Source organism: Eublepharis macularius, chromosome 1 (genome assembly GCF_028583425.1).
Source record: "Eublepharis macularius isolate TG4126 chromosome 1, MPM_Emac_v1.0, whole genome shotgun sequence".
NCBI classification, from domain to species: Eukaryota; Metazoa; Chordata; class Lepidosauria; order Squamata; family Eublepharidae; genus Eublepharis; species Eublepharis macularius.
In genome coordinates this window covers 50,809,458-50,830,032 of record NC_072790.1, presented here as the reverse complement: position 1 = coordinate 50,830,032, position 20,575 = coordinate 50,809,458, and the positions used below count along the sequence as shown (strand labels likewise).

At 42.3% G+C, this 20,575-nt stretch overlaps 1 protein-coding gene across 2 annotated transcripts in view; it reads left to right on the top strand.

The window, feature by feature from the left end:
• Nucleotides 1-6,550: 6,550 nt before the first annotated feature.
• ASAP2 (ArfGAP with SH3 domain, ankyrin repeat and PH domain 2) overlaps nt 6,551-20,575 on the top strand; it is a 118,373-nt gene continuing 104,348 nt past the window's right edge. For both annotated transcript variants that reach the window (XM_054993710.1, XM_054993643.1), the window contains exon 1: nt 6,551-6,879. In XM_054993710.1, coding sequence (XP_054849685.1) covers nt 6,754-6,879 — 126 coding nt within the window. In that variant the 5' untranslated portion in view covers nt 6,551-6,753. The remainder of the gene's footprint in view (nt 6,880-20,575) is intronic.

Sequence of the window (20,575 nt, the reverse complement as noted above, 5' to 3'; positions counted from 1 at the left end):
GAAATCTAATTGAAAACTACTTCAGTTAAAGAATGCAGCAGGACTCCCATGGTTGTTAAATTGTTTTCTTTCATCTGTTTACAAAGACTCAATCTGCAAATAAGTAAAGTGAGATTAGTGGTGCCTGATTTATTTATTTCATGTAATGTGCATCAGTTCTACCAATGACTGTGATTAATGAGTTTCTTAATAAACTCTGGGTGAACATGAAAAGTAACTTTTAAACTGGATTTGCCTTTTAAAAGTGCATTGTTTCTGGCACCGGAACAGAGACCCACAAGATTTCAAAGCAGTTATTTTACTGTGGTCACTCTGAAAAGCTGGAATAGATGTTTTATCTCATGCCAGATCATTCTCTGTGGAAGGCCAAGGCTTACATGTGGTTGACAACAATCGTACATAGATGTGGTCAACTTATTCAATTATACATATATAATTTTCTAATTATGTACATTAGGAAATAAGCTGCAGGGACATAAATGGTTATAATGGTATTACTGCACTGAAGCCTCCCTCTAGCCTAAAGAAACTTCCTCCAGCTTAAGAGTCTCTTATCTTCCATTGGCGGAAGAGCCACTTAAGTTTAAAGAATGTTCCTTAGGCTGAAGGAACTCTATCCAGCCTCAGGTAATATACATGCCACTACTTATAATTACAGAACTTTAAACAGAAAAGTCAGATCATTAGTTTTGTAACCAATGACATGGCATGGTTAGCTTTCTTCAGCTCAGAGCTGGGCAGAGTCCTTCTGAAAGTTTTGAGGACTCAAAACCTTGCCCTTCTGCCAGAGACAAGCAAGGTCTTCCCATAACCTCCAGACAGCTCTCTCATACAATCCTCCTTCCCGCTAGCGTCTGTACGGCCCATGGATATTACTCCCACACAGCTTGCCCTCTTTAACCAAAGGCATAAAAACCAACATACTCTTGTAAGGCTAATTTTTTTTAAAAAACGTATGTCTGTCATATTCTTCACAGTATGGACTATGCATTTAAGACAGCATCTCTGTCCAGTGGGGTAACAGCCATTCACTTTTTGGGGAAGTCAACTATTAGTGTAGCATTGTACTGCATGAATGGCCATGTGTATGTTTCCTTTTTTCGTTCAGAAATTATTTCTCAAGGCAACGCAGCTCATGCCATCTTCTAGTTTCAGGAAGATTTGAAAACCAGCATGAGAAATTTGCATGGGAAGAATGTTATCCTGTTTCTTGTAATTGCTGACTTTGTGCTCATGGAAGTTATAGAAATTATAAAAAAATAGAAATCTCACCTGAGGGCAATCAGACCCAATAATGGTAGCACGTTATCATAGTCCCACATTAGAATTAGGTTGGCATCAAAGCTTAACATCAAACAAAAGAGTTCAAGTTTCCATAAATCAGTGGTCATCTTCTTCAACCTCTGGGTTGGGATCTTCTCATTAAGGCTCTTTAAGGGGCAAGATCTATAGTAGATGTCACTACTATTGGGGAGATTCCAGCCCACAATATGAAAGAAGCTGGCTTTTTTTCTCTTTTATAAGGCATCAGTTTGTTCAGTCATAGCACAAGTAGGCACTGCTTGCAACTCAATGGGTGCCTCATATGAAGTGACTGGATGTCCACGGAGTGTCTGTCATAGAAGGCCTTCTGGGATATCTTTTAATTTTGCATAGGTCACCTCCTGGATTGAAAATGGTAATTTATCCATTACAAACACCAACTGAGGAACCTCTTCTGACATGGCATGTGCTCTGCACTTAAGGAGAAAGGACAGGGGAGGGACAGCGGCTCAGTGGTAATGTATGTGCTTTGCATACCAAAGGTCTCAAGTTCAGTCCCTGAAGTTTCCCGTTTAAATGGATCAGGTGATGTGAAACTCTGGAGAGTCACTTTTAGTCAAAGTAGATAATACTCACTTTGATAGACCAATGGTCTGACTCAATTATAGTGAACGCACATACAATATGTGTACAGTGTACTCTTGATTGTTCTTTTCAGGGCTTTTTTCTGGGAAAAGAGGTGGTGGAACTCACTGATGGAACTCAGGACCGCACAATGATGTCACTTTGGGTCAGCTGGAACAAGGGGGGAGGTTTTTAAGTTTAAATAGCCCTTGGAGAAAATGGTCACATGGCTGGTGGCCCCGCCCCCTGATCTCCAGACAAAGGGGAGTTTAGATTGCCCTCCGTGCCGCATGGTGCGGAGGGCAATCTAAACTCCCCTCTGTCTGGAGATCAGAGGGTGGGGCCACCGGCCATGTGACTATTTTCAAGAGGTGCCAGAATTCTGTTCCACCACGTTCCTGCTGAAAAAAAGCCCTGGTTGTTTGTATGTGTGTTGAGTAATTCTCATGTTACAGCAATGCATGTACAGTTGAACATGTGATACAAACCCCACATTTATCTAGGGTTTCGTTTGTAAAGTGAATGCACGTTGGCTCTTTCTTACAAACAGATGTACACCTGTTCAGGCAGGATGTACATGTATTCACTGTAACATGTGAAAAGGACTAGTATTAGGCAGCTTAGTGTGTTCATGTGATTCTTCAGAGGCCTCTATGTTACTGCAAAGGTTTCTGGAGGAGACCTGATTCTTAATAGAAGGCACCTGCTAGGTCTGAAGTGACCTTTCAGTCAGTGCGGTTTCCAATTTGGCAAGCAGTCAGTGGAAATGAAAGCGTGTCCCCAAGGCCTCATGTTACAAAGGACCCTGGGATGTCTTTCCTCTTTTTGAACAAGTGCACACCAAGGCAAGAGCAGCGGGCTGCATCACAAAACAACACACTGCTGTCAGCTTAATGAGTGCACAACGCCATCCAGGTGAGAAGAATATTTATTGTGGGGGACAGGGAAGCTATACTATAACAGTGTCTCAGTGGCCGAACGTTCTGCCCAAAAGTTCATGGGCAGGCAGTGGCTATTCAGTAGAGATCTGAATGCATTTTGTACATGCTCAGAACTGCTCTTTTCAGAATGATTATTTCATGTTTCCATGACTGAGACCTGATACAGAAAAAAAGGATAAATAACTTTTTTGGTACTCTGAGTGGACCCCAATTCCAACACTCAAGAAATTATACAATGTACATTTGTTCCTTTGGACTGACGCAAGAGATTGCTACATTCTATCCTGTGCCCAACCTGGTAGAGTAAAAGCTCACTGTGCAAACATGCACTACATTGACTTTTAGGAGAGTAAGACAAAAACAAGTGCAGATGTGGACTAAAGACTTTGCCACATGCCCTCTCCCCTTAAAAAAAGGCTTTTAAAATGTCCTCTCTCCTGGTCTTTTCAGAGTAGGCAGTATGCCTACTTTGTCTTATTTGTGCCTTCTAAAACAGAAGTCCTGTGGGATCTGAAAGATTAATAAAGTTAAGATAAGCTTAAGTTTTTGTGTGTCAGAGCTTGCTTCATCAGATGCATAAGATAGAGTGCTGCCTACCTGAACTCTTTCAGCTGGAATAAATGTCATCAGCCTTTAAGGAGCCACTAGATTTCTGTTTTATTTTGCTACAATAGATTAACATGCAGCTACCCCTCTGGAATTATGGTGTATTCTCAGTAAGGCAAACAAGGCCACTGAAAGTCCCAGAAAAGATTCCCTCTGTCTCTGTAACATCACCCAGATTCAACCCCAAATCATATGAAAACAAATCACATGACTTGCCTGACTCCATAGGCCCTAAGAGTGGCGAAGCTACCCTTTCCCTGAACTATGCTATGTTCTTGGTAGCCCTGGTCTAGGCTCCAGATATGCTACTGTACATTGGGAATGAATGTTGGTTGGCAGATTTGGGGATTACAGAGACGCTGGTGCACCACACTAGTATGAGAACCACATCCTTGTAGTATGTGTCTATGGTAGTATGGTTTGGATAAAGGAGTGACATGGATGGGCCAGTATCACGGGTCTTCCCTACCAAGTCACCACTCTTGCTTTTACCCTGAGGAGGACTTGCATCTTCTAAATAAGATCAGTCCTGCTTAATGCTTGTGGAACTGCATCATGAGGAAGCAGCTGTGGGCATGTGCAGGGGTCATTTCGTAGAAAAAGAGCTGGAGGAACTCATTAGCATAACTCATTAGTATATACTGCACCCCTTGATATCAAGTGTGTCATTAGCATAACTGATTTGCATATGCCACACTCTGACATCACCTATCCTGGCTGTTTTGGACCCAATCCTGGCCATTCAGGGCCGAAACTGGGCAAAATGGGGCTGAAAATGGCTGAAAAGGGGCCAAAAATTGTTAGGATCGGGACGCTGCTGAGTGGGAGAGTGATCTACCACCCGTCAGAGGCCCGATCTGGGCAGTTTCGGCCCCAATCCAGGCTGAAACAGGTCTCAAATGGCCAAGAGTCAGGTGGGTGGGGCCACCTGACATGTGACCTCTTTGGGGAACTGCCGGAACTGCATTCCTGTGCGTTCCCCCTCAAAATGAGCCCTGGGCATGTGCAAATGGACCTTCCATACAGTTCAGCCTCTAGCTATGGGACCTGATTACTTAAGGAAAGACAATATTTACCACCATCACTGTTTCCTTCCTTGTGTTTGTGTAAAGTGTCGTTAAGTTACAGCCGACTTATGGCAACCCCATAAATTTTCAAGGCAAGAGACAAATAAATGGTTTGCCATTGCCTGCCTCTGTGCAGTGACTCTGGACTTTCTTGGTGGTCTCCCGTCCAAGTACTATCCAAGGCCAACCCTGATTAGCTTCTGATCTCTGATGAGATTAGGCTAGCCTGTGTCAGGTCTGACTATGTTCCTTGTATGATCTAACCTAACAGACTCCATTTTAATCCTGTCAGTGTTTTAAGCTCTTCTTTTGCAGGTGACAAGCAGCCCAGTAACAGTTATCTCAAAGAAGAGGAATGGTATGACTACAGCCTTTCCAGCCTTGGGAAAGTTTCACTCTCTCAGCTTCAAGACGTTTGTTTTGAGATGAGCTTTTGTGGTGAGCTCCCCCTCACTGGCAGTTTTCAAGAAGAGGCTGGATGAATACTTGTCAGAGATGCTTTAGGCTGATCCTGCACTGGGCAGGGGGTTGGACTAGATGGTCTGTATGGCCCCTTCCAACTCTATGATTCTATGAACTATGGGGGGAGGATGGGACTTGCTGGGCTTTGCTATTCTGTACCTTAACTTTTGCCTGTCATTCGTAACAATACCCGTGTACCAGCCAAGATATTGCATCTTGGTCAGTGGACTATAATGGTTGTTTATATTCAGTAAAATCTTTTGAAACCAATGGACTCATGTCTAATTGCAAGAGATAGGCTGGATTGCAACTTTTAGTAAGCCACAGTCTGACAGCCTGGTCCAGCCAGGTCAGGGCCCTTCCTTACTTTTTGAGAAAAGTCTTCTAGGAACTGCCTTTGTACCTTCTTAGGATAAGAATCTTTGAACTGACACTCAAAAGCACTTTACACATGTGTTGGGCAGCATAAGTATGCAAGGAGGGTTTTTAAAAACTCATTTGGCCCCCAATCTCTGAGGGTTTTTCTGAAAATCTATTTGCTGTGTATATAGAACTGCTTCTTACACAAACATGTTCACCACTTATTGACTGCATCATAAAGTGGGGATTTGTATCTATGAAATGGCTATCACAGGTATAACTCTAATATCATTGCAAACACTGCTTTTCAGTGGAGACTCTAGGTCTGGTTCACACATGCACATACATCACTTGACTCCATTCTACTGGGTGCCTCACAGCTGAATTTGCGAATGGACTCCCATGAAAAACATCGTGCTTTACCTGATACCCAAGAATTATACCAGAGACAGCCCATTCACACATACAAGCCATCAGTGGATGTTACAGTCATCACAAACCAACAAGTTTAGAGTAATCAAGTGTAATGAAACCATGTGTGCGCGCGCAAACCAGATAGGGCAGCTTTTATGTAAAAAGAGGAAGCAACCCCTGAGGAGGAAGATTTGCAAAGTTGCCTCCAAAAATTAAGGACTAGTTTGGATATTTCCCTGTCATGTAAATGAAGCCTGTCCACCTGCCTGTCTCTCTCCTTGATGGTAGTTCCAAAGGAGCAGGAGCGCAGCCATGTTAGTCTGTTGCAGCAAATTTAAAAAGAAGACCAGTGACAGGTTAGAAAACGTATTCCAGCATCAACTGTCAAGAGTCAAGCTCCTGTCAGATGAATGGTGTATCTACCTCACAAACTTACACGTCACTGCGTCTGATGAAGTGAGCTCTGACTCGAGAAAGCTGATTCAGAAGTTAATTTTGTAAGGCGTCAGGGGCCTCCTGTTCCATTCCCTCTCCCTCTTGCTGTGGGGAACCCGGAGAGGTGAGAGCAGCATCTGCCCTCCCGTGTTCGGGGAGGCGTGTCTTGCTTCTCGGCCTCCTTTCCTGAGCTAATGGGCGTGCTCGGAGTCTCCCTGGGCGCGTTACATTGTGGGAGGAGTGTGCGGCTGGTCTGTCCTCCGTGTGCGTGAGAGGGAGGGTTGCGTGTCTGGTTTTCTCTCCAGTTCCTCGCTCCCCTCCCCACAAAATTGGGGCATTTCCCTCCACATCTCTCGCACCATCACCCCCCCCCCCCAACCCGGTTTGGCGCCTGCTTGGTTGGCTGCGGCGGCGGCTGGTTGCCGAGCGATGTGAGGCGGAGACGCTTCCCTCGCCTCGCCTTCGCCTTCTCGCTTCCCAAGCCTTCCCACCCCCCTCCCCGTCCCTTTTCCTCCGCTGGAGCCGCCCCGCCGCCGCTCGCCCGTCCCGTCCCTCCTTCCTTCCCTCCCTCCCTCCCCGCCATGCCGGACCAGATCTCCGTGTCGGAATTCGTGTCCGAGACCAATGAGGATTACAAGTCGCCCACCGCCTCCAACTTCACCACCCGGCTGGTGCAGTGCCGGAACACCGTGGCGGCCATCGAGGAGGTGAGCGAGGGAGAGCAGCCGAAAGGGGGCAGAGCCCAGCCCGCCGCCGCTGCCGCCCGGCCTGCAGAAGGCGGCTCGCCTGCCTGTCCGCCCGCCCCGACCAGCCCTGGCTCCCGCAGCCGCTCCCCCCACCCCTCGAGGTTTCTGCCTCATGGAAGGCGGGAAGAATGGAGGGCGCCCGCGCCCTGGCCGTGCCCAGCCTTCCTTCCTCGCCTCACAGCCGCGTCCTTCGGGCACAAAGGGGGCTCCGTGCCCGCCTCACCGGCCCTCCCTTCCTATATCGGGGCTTGTGCCCTGCTTAGCAACAGAATTCTCCTCTTTCTCTCTTGGTGTTTTGAGGTTATTTTGCAAAGAATGCTTCTTGGGTGCCTTCTCCCCAATAATAATAACCCTTCAGCCACAAAGGGCTTGGCTGTCCAGCCTGGGAGGAGGGGGGCGGGATGCATCCACCTGTATTTGCTCGGCCACCGCCACCCGTTTGGTCCTCCCTTGACTACATTTTCCTGGGCAGGCGCCCCCTCGCAGGTCTGAGCACCTAGGGGAGAGTACCTGTCCTTTCTGGGGGAAGTGGGGACTGACCAGATGACCAGCTGCAGCCCCCTTCCTTTCCCCTGCACGGAGTCTGTGTTCCAGAGCACAGCACAATGGGATTTCGGAGCTGTGCAGCGCTGCTTACTCGGAAGTAAACCCCACCGGGTCCAGTGGCCCTAGAAAGTGTGCATAGGATGGTAAATCCCTTTGAGCAGCAGCGGACATACTTCTGCGTAAATATGCTGAGGATCAGGCTCTTCTAAGTTACACTCTGCCTGGGGACTGAGCGGTCAAAGGAATCAAACGCTTTAGTGCTAGAGGCTTAGATAAGGCTATGGATGCTGCATCTGTGACAAATGTTCACCTCCCTCCCCCATCCTCTTGGAGACCCGTGCAGTTTTCCACCTCTGTCTTGCTTCCCATCTCCTGTTTCCAAAACAAAGGGGCTAGTCCCTGACCAGATCCTGGGACTTGTTCTACTCAATCGGGACCTTCCTTATGCTGACTCCACATAATTCCCCACACCCCTTTCCTCAGAGCAGTAGCAGTCCCTAGTATATGGGAATTTTAGACTGATTCCCTTCACACAAAAGAAGTAAAAAATGCATGTTCCTCTTAATGCCTGGTGTTTTAAAGACGGGGAATTTGTGCGGAATTAGAACTCTGCTTTTGTTCATCTTCCATTAAAAGTATTTCTGGTTTGCTACAGCAAAAATGATTTTAAACTCTAGTTGGGGATTCTTCGTGTGACTTCATAGGGATTTGCAGAATAGAAAATATGATCTATTAACTGTCTAAATTCAATACAGAACCTGCTTAATGAAAGCTTCCCCCCACCCAAAGGGATTACCTTCCCCGTACACTGCCATGGGGCTGGATTTAGGGGCATGTCCAAACAGGGCACGAATTCATCTCATTTTACACATGTGATCTGTAAACTGACTGCATTTTTTATTTGAATTGTAGCATTTCTGAGTCTCTCTCATAACACTGTTCATAGTTATTGTAAACTGGTGTGGCTAGTCTGCTTCTTACAGCATTACAAAGCAGGTTTAGATTATTCCTTCTGCCACTTTTTGAATACTCAGATTCATGATTACTTGCTCTTTGGATTTGCAGAACTATTATTTTGCTGTTGCAGTAATTTCCTCAACACATATACTCAGATTTGTTTTTAAATTACCTTATTTTTAGAATCTTTAGAAATACAAAGCAGCCCTTTACAAAAAAAAGTGGAATTTCTGTAAATGATATGATTTTCAAAAAGTTAGGGTGATCATTGGAGTTTACGGTAGAGGTTGCAAACCTATGATTTATGGGTTGTCTCCAATGGCCATTCTGGTTCCTCCCCCCCCCCCCCCCCCGCTCCCATGAATTCCCTCTGTTTCTTTCACAGGGATCTACTAGCCTGGAGGTGCATTGCCAGGGGATAGGCCATGGAGGCTTAATGCAACCTGTGGCCCATTTGTTATCTAATCCTGGGCCGATTCCAGACGACTAACCTGAAGGCGCTCCATGCCGCCATGTTCTGGATCGCGACGGGGAAAACGCGCGTTTTCCCCGTCGCGATCCAGAACATGGCGGCATGGAGCGCCTTCAGGTTAGTCGTCTGGAATCGGCCCAGGTCTGAACCAGTGATGAAATGGTCCTTTAAATCTTAAGATTTTTTTTCATGAGCTTTAAATTGCAGGGCTGGAAGGGCTCCAGAAAAAAATTGATTCCACCCTTCTGTCCTAACACAAGGTCTTCGATTCCCAACCCTATAACTAACACATTATAGGTTAATCCACAGTTTGGTTTATTATACAACACATGTGATTAGTGATTTACTAATATTTTCTGGGTTTTTCAGAGAAAATTTATTTTTAATTTTAAAAGATTTAAATATTTATGATTTAGGAGAGCAAATCAAAAGCATTATGTTAAGCCATGAAGGCTTAAGACAAAGGGAAAAGTGCATTCAAATTGTCACTTTATAGCTTTTGATCATGAAATTGCCTTTTTAAAAAAATCATATGAGTCAAGGACCAGAATATCCTGATTTGTGAATGAGTGTCATTCACAGTTTTCTGGTGGTGATAAATTTGAGTTTTCAAGTGCAGAAGGATTGCAGTAAAAAGGATCCTGAGAGCATGTTGCTGTTATACTTGGGAAAACTGGCTAATTAAAAAACTGGAAAATGCTTGATTAGTGCCGTCCTAAGCAGAGTCACAGCCCTCCAAGTCCATTGATTTCGATAGACTTAGAAGGGTGTAACTCTGCTTAGGATGGCATTGTAAATTTGGCAGCATTTGTTACAGGTCACACATAGGATTGTGTCAAAGTAGCAGAGTCGGTGTGTCTTAAATTAATTAGAGATGTTTTCAGTACTGGATACAGAACCAATTATTGAAAGTCTGCATGATGTAATGGGTGGGACGCTCAGCTAGGCCTATAGAGACCCAGATTCATAACTTGTTCACTGCTCTAGGTGAGGCACTAATCTGTCTAGAAGAGCGGTCTATAAGTGCTGTTGTTGTTGTTACTATTATTCAAATTCCTATTTGGCATGGAACTTGCTGGGGAGCTTGGGCGAGTCATTCTGTGTCTCATCCTACCTACTTCACACGTTTGTTGTGAGGATAAAATGGAAGAGGAGCGAGCCACGTATGCTGCTCTGAACTTCTTGGAGATAGGGCAGGATTAAAAAAATGCAATAAATAGAGATCCTTGTTGAAGAGTGATGCATAAATAATTCATTTTCATATATCTCAGCCTTGTCCGTTTTTACTAGAGAGTAATGCTAATAAAACTAATATTTTACAGCTCTGTCAAGAATTATTCACTAAGGGCGTGTAGAATTAACGCAAAGATGCATTAATTAAGACTGTTGGCAATAGCTCTGCTCATCTTCCAGAATTAATTTCTTCGGCAAATTTGGCACAACATCAGTAGTTCTGAATTGGTCACATTGAACTTCTGCAGTGATTTAATTAAACTGAGTACTTATATTCCAGAGTGCCTAAATAGCTGTTGCTTTCAAAGTGTCAACCTTTGGCCTCTGCTGTGTAGTGTTACAGATCACAGCTTTGGCAAAGCTAACCACATTTCGTAGACGGCCTGGTTTTTCAGGTCTGTACACAATGCTATGATAAGGAACAGCCCACTAGCTTCCTGAGTCCTGGGAGGAAATAACAGTGGTAGAATATTATGTTGGTCAGATTCTGAACAATTTTTCTGAGCATGTTGTGTGTACGTTTGCAGAAAATCTGTACTATGTAATGTTTTATATACATGTTATGGAAAAGCTAGGGAGTTCAGTAAGTGTTCAGTAAGTGAAATAGTAACTCCACTACAGAAAATAATGAATCACTTAAAATAATGGAAACCAGTTTAGGTACATTTGTTCAGTAGACTAAAGGTCTAGTTTTCAAAGCGGGGGTGGTAAAATAGTTTTCAGCCTGTTGCTTAGTGGATTTCTCATAGTAGTGAACACTAAAGAAACCCATGAAGGAGATTTGATACCATCTTGTGATTAGTTCTGAGTTGATGACTTTATATTATTATAGCTTCTGCTTTACCACTTTTTAAAAATTGCTGGAGCAATGGTCCTAGCTTGTCCATCTACTGCTGCTTGTTCAGGTGCAGAAATCATTAAACTAAAAGCATTTTTTTCTTGCTGTCCCATATTCTTCTTTTCTTAGGGCATTTAGGGAATTAGCAAAAATCCACTGCTGGAATGGGTATTAAATGGTGCTAAACATTGCTACAAGTAGACTTCAACAACTGCTGCGAGTATTTTGAATTTGGGGTACTGTTATGGAGTGTGCTGTTTGAATTATGCTAATACTTTCAAGAGTGTCTTTCCAAATCCAGACTTCGTGCTTTTTGTGGCTGTGTGTGTATCCATCATGACAGAGATATACAAATGTAATATTGCATATCTAGGTTCCATTCAGATACAAGCACAGCTTGTCCCCATGTTCCCATGTGTCCTTTTGTTTCTCCTTGCGCGAAGAGTGCCATTAAAGGGTTCCTGATTTCAGAAACCACCTGTCAAACTCCAAATTTCTTGTGATTGATTGATTTTAAATATTTATATGGAGCTTACAGCATTCAAAGCAGTTAAATGGTTAAATTCTGGGTTTAAAAAAGTGATGGTTAAATGCAGACACTGGGCAAGCTGGTGTCCTCCCCCTGCCCCCTGGCCGCCCCATAAAATGGGATTCTAAACCACAGTTCATGTAATCCCAGCTGAAAATCTGGGAAGGAAAGAAACTTCATTTTATGCAAGTGCCTGCATCTAGACACCAGAGAAAACTGGAATTCAATCAGGGCTTCTGAAATTACTGTTTCAAGTGTAGGTTCCACATACTAGATTGTAGCATAACATTTGTAGTGCGTTTCAAGGCTCATTAGTATAAGCAGTGTAATCATATAAAATAAGTATGGCTTTTTTCTGCAATCTTTGGAAAACTTGACAACCTTGCACTACATTTATGGGATAAAAGAGAAAAATGTGAAAAAAAAATCTCACCTAGTCCTCCTGTCCCCTGGTTCAAAGCAGGTTCTGCTGTACTGAGCACTTCATCGATCAGCTTATATCATTCAGATCGATCAGCTTATATCATTCAGATTATGGAGAAAGCGCAGGAAGGACCAAGTGAGTGGAGTGGTGTGCAGTTTAAAGGACAAAGCTAGAAAAACAAATCCAGATTGTTTGAGCAAGTGAGCAAAAAAGAACAGGGAATTTGACCTGGAACAGATTCCTTTCTGATCCAAAATGTGATGATCACTTAGACCATGAAATAACACTTGTCCATCAACTTTCTCTGAGAAATACTTAGCACTTCCGTATCGGTCTAAGCCATTGTATATTCCAGGGCTGTTTAATAACACTACGTTTCACAAATATGCATCCTGAAACCTATTCATTAGGATACGTTCAGATGTTACATAATGGTAATGTACCTTGGGTGGTACATAGGACTATATCTTTTCCCAAATCTGCACAGACTTAGAAGATTGAATTTTTTTTTTAACCCAGAACATTAAAATAGTTGAATGCAGTGCTTCAAGTAGGGACCTAAACTATCCCACTTCTTCTTCAATAAATTAAAGCTATCTCAGGATGGAGGAGGATTACCTCACTGTTGCAGAATTCATTAAGAGAATATTTTGTACTCGTGCCTGTCTGGAGCAGACTAGCTGCATACAGGTTCTGCTGATGATGGGACTTCCATGCTTGGAGGAATATGAAGCTGTTTCTAGGCAAGTTGGATGGAAATAGCCTGGCTTCCATTCCATCCAAGTGTGCCTCAGGCTAGAGATGTTTATGCCGCTGGGCCTGGGAGAGCCAGGCGCTTGGAGAAACAGCTTCTTCCTTGGAACAGTAATCATAACAACACCGTGCTTATATACTGCCCTTCTGGGCAGATTAGTCCTCCACTCAGAGCAGTGAACAAAGTCAGTGGTATTATTACCCCCACAATACGGCTAGGGAACTGAGCCCTCCCAAGGCCACCTGCAGAGCTCATGGCAGTAGCGGGATTTGAACCAGCAGAATGCTGATTTGCAGTCCAACCACTTAACCACACTGCCACAGCAGTACCTCCAAGCACCTGCCTCTGTGGTGCCTGCCTGCCTTCCCTGCTCTCACAAACTGCACTGGCTTGGGAAGGCAAGAAGATGAAAACAGGCTATTCTTCTGGGCTTGCTGAAATTGGTGCTGTCTTCATCATCATGCTGAGTACATGTCTTGCCATACCTCTGATGATGAAGTGCCTAGATATCTGTTGATGGGGTGTCTTGCCTAATACTAAGTCAAATTAATTAATGTTCATTTATAGTGGCTCTATTCTTGGTTATGATTGACAGTAATTATTTCAAAGTGTGAATACCTAATTCAAGCTACCTAACAAATAGCTTGTGTAGCCGTTGCATATCTAGAATGGTGACAAGATCAATTGTGTTTGGCCTAATTTTCTCTCACTTCCGGCACTTCCAGTAAATGGATGTCTGTTTTGCTAAGAAAACTCTGCAATCCAGTCAGCAGAATGGAGGTCCCAAATTGGAAGGGTGATGTAATTCTTCCAAACATAAACAAGACTAACAGATTAAATCTCAGATAAAGGCTGTTAAACATTTGAAGCCCAGTTTAGAAATAACAATCAGTACATTCTTTTTTCTTGATGAGTATTTTTAATCTCATGAAATATCTCTAATTAAAAGGTGACATTATGAATGAGTTTCTAATTTTTTTCCTCCTCACCTTTTTTGTATACTTAAATGTTGGCCTGAATCCTAGATGTATGTATCTTAAGTTAAAGCATGTTTTTGTCAATAAAGTTAAGAGTTATTGTTTACAAAAAGCTTAAACATATGATCCTCTGTCAAACAGAAAGCTAGTGTACACATTTTTAAAATAAACAATAACAATAATTTGAACAATTTTGGTACATGTGAGCATGTGAAAAACTTGGGTTGGATCCTCAAGTGCTGTTATGCAAGCGGAAAGCCCTTTCATTAGCACAAGAGTGTGATCCACACTCATGGTGCAGCCTTCTGTGTTGCATTGCGTGCTGTTCTGAAGGGTCTCCAGCTCTCAGTTTTTTGGGTGATGTGAAGACTGCAGAAAACAGGGGAGGTTGGGAAATTCCCTTCCGCAAACAGAAATGGATCTTAGGATCCAACTCTTTCAACATTTGTAGGTATGTTATTCGCTGTGTGTTCTGCTCTGGCGTCCCTTCAAGAATCATAATCTTCTTCCACGACAATATACATGGCTTTTGTAGAAATCATTATGACATGCATGCATCAAAGTCTGTGACTTCAGTTGGAAAGTTTGGTGAGGTAAACCACATCACTAGAACATGTCTTAGAGCAATTTTAAAGTATTTTTGTTAGAGGCCTTGACCTAGGGGAGATTTAATCAGCAATACTTAGCCCTTAATACATAAGGGATCCTGGCCAATTAGAAAGTGAGGCTATGACAGCCTAAGTTCAATCAGTGATTTTTTAAAATTCTTAATGGTGGAGGAAAAGATAGAAAACAGGGCAATGTCTTCTTTTGTTTCAGCCCATCAGTGCTTTTTTTCTAAAAAAATGTTTAGGGGTACTCTCAGTTTGACTCAAGAAAATCACCATTTTATCCCAGATTAAACACTCGCTTCCATCTGAGACTCAGGAAACACTGTGAAAGGAAATGACGTCAGAAGACACTCAGTGATGAGAATTATGGGTATCAATATTGCCAACCAAGCCCCTCTGTAGTGACACGTGCGCACAGCCAAAGAGTTTTGGTATAGACAAACTCTTTGCACTCTGCGCAAAACGTACACAAATAACAAATTGGTCACCACCATCGGGGGTAGCAACAAGACAGACCAATCACCGTGCTAGATTCCAGCTACCAGAGCTCCAAGTGGCTTAGAGAAGACTTGTTTGTATTTGTCTGCACCCTAACGATCACCGATTATGCAAGCGATCTCAGTGGCGTGTTTGATGCTCAAAGATGTTCCATTTTTTGTAAGACAAACAGCGCTCCTAGTGAGTTTAAATATAACCAAACATCTTTGTTGCCAACATACGCTACATAAAACTGAAAAAATCACATAAATATCCATAATACATTTGGAGTTGGTTTAGCGGGAATTCCACCATTTTAAAATTTTTACTTTCTCCCGTTAGATTCACAAAATGTTTAGGGGTATGCATACCCCTGCGTCCCCCCAGAAAAAAAGCACTGCCCATCATTATCTCTTCTTGCAAGAGTGGCACAGTTTGCTTTTTTTCTGAACTAAGCAGAACCTTATCTCATGACTGTTCTGGTACATGGCTGTCATGTGAGGGATGTATCATGTGCTTTCTCCCACAACCTTCATACTGTGCCAAGCTGGTTGTGAGCATGCATTACCGCTTGCTGAACTCATTTCTTGGAACCCAGCATAAGCAATACTAAATACAGGTTAGTACTAGTGGCGTACCACAGTCAAATTGAGCATTTGGCACCTTGTGCTCATGACCTCATCAAGACCGCATAGACACAGCCATTTTATCACATATTGTGCCATACCTGCAATTGATACGTGGTAAAATTTTTTTGCCATTTGGCAGGATAGTATCCTGCGATGAGAGAACTTAACTGTGGGGCAGTTTGTATTTGAAGGCTCATAGTAGACTAAACAGGTGAAAGACAGCATGACCTAGACTTTTCTCCCTGCCTACCTATGTACTAAAATGGCCATGAAAAGAATCTTAGAGCTATAGTGAATGGGCTATGGCTGAATATGAAAATTTATTGTAATGGTGCATTTTTGTGTCAAATGTAATACGAGTGAAAAATTAGTCTGGCTGCAACATTTTTGAGCTACCTCTAGATCCAAAGAAAATTTGTCAAAGCTTGAGAAGAGAGTGCAATTAGTTTTGCTTAGATGGTATTATTGTTCATTATTTAAAATATTTATATCCCTCGGTCTCAATCCATTTGATGCCTGAGGTGGCTAACCACAATCCAAACCCAAATTACATCTAAATGAAAATACCACAGCAAACATTTAAAAAAACCAAGATACTAATTAACCACAGTTATCTTAAAAGACCATTAGCAGTATAAAGAAATTAAATGTCAATTAAAAACCAAAATACTAGTGTAACTTAATTAAAAGGAATAGTCGTGTAAATGGATAAAAGAACAGAGAGAGCATAAAAATGCTATAAAATATTGGTATACCTAGGTAGAATATAAAATCAAACCTTGCAGAGGAGTGAAAAATTTAAAAAACCATAGAAGACATAAAAAGTTTGGGTTAAAAATTACGTTTTTAACAGAACGTTTGGTACATGATCACGTGTGACTTTTTGCTTTCAGAATGGCTGCAACCCTTTACTTGCACTTGTAACATGGTATCAATCATTTTAATGTGGGTTTTTTTTGGTACTAATAAAAATTCTGCAATACAAAAAAAAGGGAGACACAAAAAATTATGTTTTTGACAAAACGTTTGTTGACAGAAACTTGTCAAGTTAATTGCTAGGTTAATGACTGTGGTGAGGTCATTCCAAAGCAGGGTCTCCACAATAGAGAAGGCCCTGTTTCTTGTGATTACCCACCTCACTTCGCTTCAGAATGTGGAAATGTTCCAGGGAGGAATCTCTAAGGTGATCTCAGTTACCATACAGGCTTATATGGAAGGTGGTAAGTGCTATGGTCCTATTCTATTTAGGACTTTAAAAGTAAACCAGCATTTTTAATTGGGGTCCAGGAGCAAATTGGCTGCCGGTGTACTTGTTTCAGTAATGGTGAAATATGACCCTGCAGCATATGCCGGTCAGCAGTTCTTCTGCTGCCTTTTGTGCCAGTTGAAGTATCCAGACCATTTTCAAAGGCAGCCCCAGGTAGTGTGTGTTACAGTAATCTAACTGGGATATAGTCCGAGCATGGATAATGGGCCAAATTGCCCCTCTCACTGATGGCCCCACTCTATAGGATCAGATGAAACTGCCTTTAAAGGAGAGGTTTTGGTTAGTGAATCAATTGAAGCTGATCAAAGGCACTGCAAGTCACAGAGGAAACCTGTGCTTCCGTCTGTAGTTGTAAATCTAACAGTGTCAAGTTGTGAACTTGTTCCTTTAGGGAACATGTAACCCTGTCCAGAACAAGCAGACTTCTTAATCCCTGTTTGGTTGAATTTATCAACAAACAGAAACTCTGTTTGGTTTTAATGTCAGTTTTTTGGTCTTCATCCAGCCCATTACTACCTCCAGGCACTTGTCCAGTACATCTGCTGCCTCATCAGAAGTTACTGAACACGAGAAGTAGAGTTAGGTGTCATCTGCACCTTACTTCAAATGCCAGGATGATCTCTGTCAATTGGCTAATAGGAACTGAACCACCGGACTACACTGCTCTTGATACCCATCGTAGCCAATATGAATACCATGTTTGATGGTACTGAAATTTCTAAATCAACAGGGTGACACTCCGCCTCTGTTGTTTGCAGCAAAGGTCATCCCTCAGGGCGATGAAGACTGTTTCTGTCTTAATGCTGGATTAAAATGAGTTCATTCAGTCCATTTGGTTCAAGAAAACTCATACCCTACCACAAATGTTGTTAGTCTGTAGGTGCTACTGGACTCTTGCTCTTTTCTACTGCCCTTTGGTTCAAGTAAACCTTGAGTTGTCTAGCACCACTGGCTCAGACACCTTTCCTGAAGAAGGAACTATTTGCTTTGGATGATGGGTATTGAGATCATTTGGGTTCAGGATAGGTTTCTTCAAGATAGGTTTGATTTTTGCCTTCTTCAAAGTGGTGGATACCACCTTCGCTCTTTCAGCTGACTTCCTGGGACTCACCCAGGTAATCCCCTTTAGCAAGAAATCATAACCAAAGGTTAAGCATTGATGTAGTAGACTGGACTCTTTTAAGCAATTTGTCCACATTCTTGGGCCAGAAATTGATCCAAGTTAACTGAGATGAGTCAAGATTCTGAGGTCGTACTGTTGAATTTGTGGAGTCTGCTGGATATAAGCCGTTTCATTTGTGAAATACTTGGCAAAAAATGTCATAATAAGCTACTGAACATTTCAAGTTTTATTTTATCAGGGTCCAGGTGAAGCAGCCACCTTCACTACCCAGGACTGCACAGTTGATGGTGGTAGAAAGTAATTCTGTTTTTCAACCAATATTGCCACAGAGCAGGTGCAGAAAAATGCAGGGATTATGAGCTAACAGGAATTTAAACTTCACCAAGCAGTGGATGGTACATGACAAAGGCATTGCAGATAAATTCCCCAGTATCAAACCAGTTGGAATCTGCCGCTTTACAAATTGAATGTAGGGAAGATGAGTGGATTCCTCCAGCTCTGTTCTTGTTAGGATTTGTTTCATCTTTAATCCAGGGCTTTCACTCTGATGATCTTCTCTTGAATTGAATGGACCTTTGTGGACTAGAATCTTAAGCAGCAAACATTTTTTCCTGTTCCACTGGTGTCCATGGAGATCACTGATAAAAGGAAAGAATTAAGACCCTGTCCTGAGGATTGAGGTCCCTGGAATGTATGAACCTATATGTTGCAACATAACATAAACTCAGAACTAGTCATTTTCCAAAAATTTTAAAAACCCTAAAACAAAACAAAAAATCAGTATACAAAGAGCTAAGTTTGAATCCAATTCTGATTTTTGTATGTTTTTTTTGATACAGAAGTGCAGAACTTCTGTACTCTTTTCTAACATAGAAACAAAAAATAGTAGAAGCCTCTTCAGAACTAGCTCTTTGTCTACTGAAAGGCAAAAGTATGTTTTTTTTAGTACATGGAGAGGTTCCCTGCTGGAGCAAGCTTTTTGGTTGGGTGAATGGGGCTGCTGTGGGAAGAGGGACTCTACAAAGATCTTTAACTGCTCTGTTCACTGCTCTCTGGATCCAAACCAGTGTCTTAATGATGGGAGGAACATATGACCCTTTCAGTGTCAAGTCTAGAGTGTGCACATTGCAGCTGTGCAACCTGAAGTGTGGGTTGCTGTAAGGATGTCATAAGTATGTTTCACTATGAAAGTTCATACTTTCTTTGAACACAGCCATCGTATCCATCAGTATTTTGGATGACATCACTTAATGCAAAACTCATGTTTTGCAAAGATAGTTTACCAGAATGTTATTACATTATCCCTGTACATACATCATATCAAAATCCTGGTCCATGTGCTGAGGGGGGATGCAACCAAGCATGCTGACTTTGCCTCTGCTTGCACCTGAGTGTGCCGGGCTTTCATGTAAGCACAACACCCATGGATACGTTGAACAAATATATCAGCCCTGTTTCCATGACTGGGATGAACATTTCTGAACATGGAGTGGGGTTTGCATTGGTCAAGTGTTGTGTCCAAGTCCCCTGAACTTTCTCCTCTTTGGTATGTATTAGCCATACATGCTGATACATGATGTGGCTCTCACCCATAAACCAGTTATGCTTAAAGATGCAGGTTGACATCCTACTTCTGTACCTGTGTAGTATTGAGTGTCTCTTTGCCACACACACTCTTGGTTTGTTGAGGTGTAGTGCTTTTTGAGCGGGTTTTGCTTTCGAATTTGCTAGCAAAATTGATAAGTGGCTCCTTGAATGGATTTTTCTTACAATGGATTTTGTACATTTTCTGGAAAGCTAGTGATGCCATGTGTGCAGAGGTCTGAGGATGATGCAAGGACGAATCCAGAATTTCCAGAGAAATTCCTTAGGGAGTCTGGAGGTCAGTATAGGCAACAGAATGAACATTACTCACTCAGTATGTGATTGTTCAATAGTTAATGGAACCTGTGTTAAGAATTCATAAGCTGCAGGTAGAAATTTCTGGTGAAGTCAGATTTAGAAGAAACTGTTCAGTGGCTGTTCTATTCCTTCTTGTTGTTGTTGTTGTTGTAAACTTGGTCCTCCCACTGAGCCCGCCCAAAAAATATTTTTGAATGAACGTCTAGTAGTTGTTTTCCTAAGAATTACGAGTGGCGTATAGTGCAAATGTTACAGCTGTTCCTCTTAGCAGTCATGTTCCCTTAATGTCAGTTCCTACAGCTGCATCCTCAATGTTAGCATCTGACTTTAAACCAACAAAAGCTAGAAATTAGAGAATAGGCTGTGACTTGGATCTTTAATCCTCAGCATTGTCTAGGAATTGCAATGTGCTGCAGAAAACCACCTGCTGTGCAGAGACCCCTTTTTACGCCAGAGTAAAGGGTAGATTATCACTAGTTTTTTTTCTCTTGGAAGTCTATAATTTTGTCTAGGCATTATGTTAAGTATGTATGTGACTACCTCGAAACAGCTGAAGAGATTATAGTGGAACAAATTAGTTGAGCATTCTTCAAAAGCTTTTGTTACAGATTTTAAAAGACACACTGAGGAAAAGAAGGCAGTGTGAAAGCAAAGTGAACTTCTAGTGTGCTTTATTTGCTGTAGTTCATTTTTAGCGAAGACCTCTTTTCTTTAAAAAAAAAATATAAAGTCTTGGTGAAATCTATTTGAAGAAAAGCCATTTAGGAAGCAACATACATTTGCTAATCATCTTAATCCCTATCAATCAGGCAGGATTACCCATTTGAACAAAGGCAGAAGAGTGGAAATTTCCTTAGGAAAATCAGCTCCCTGCTTTGGTTCCTGTCTGCTAACCTGCATGTAATTTATTTATTTAAT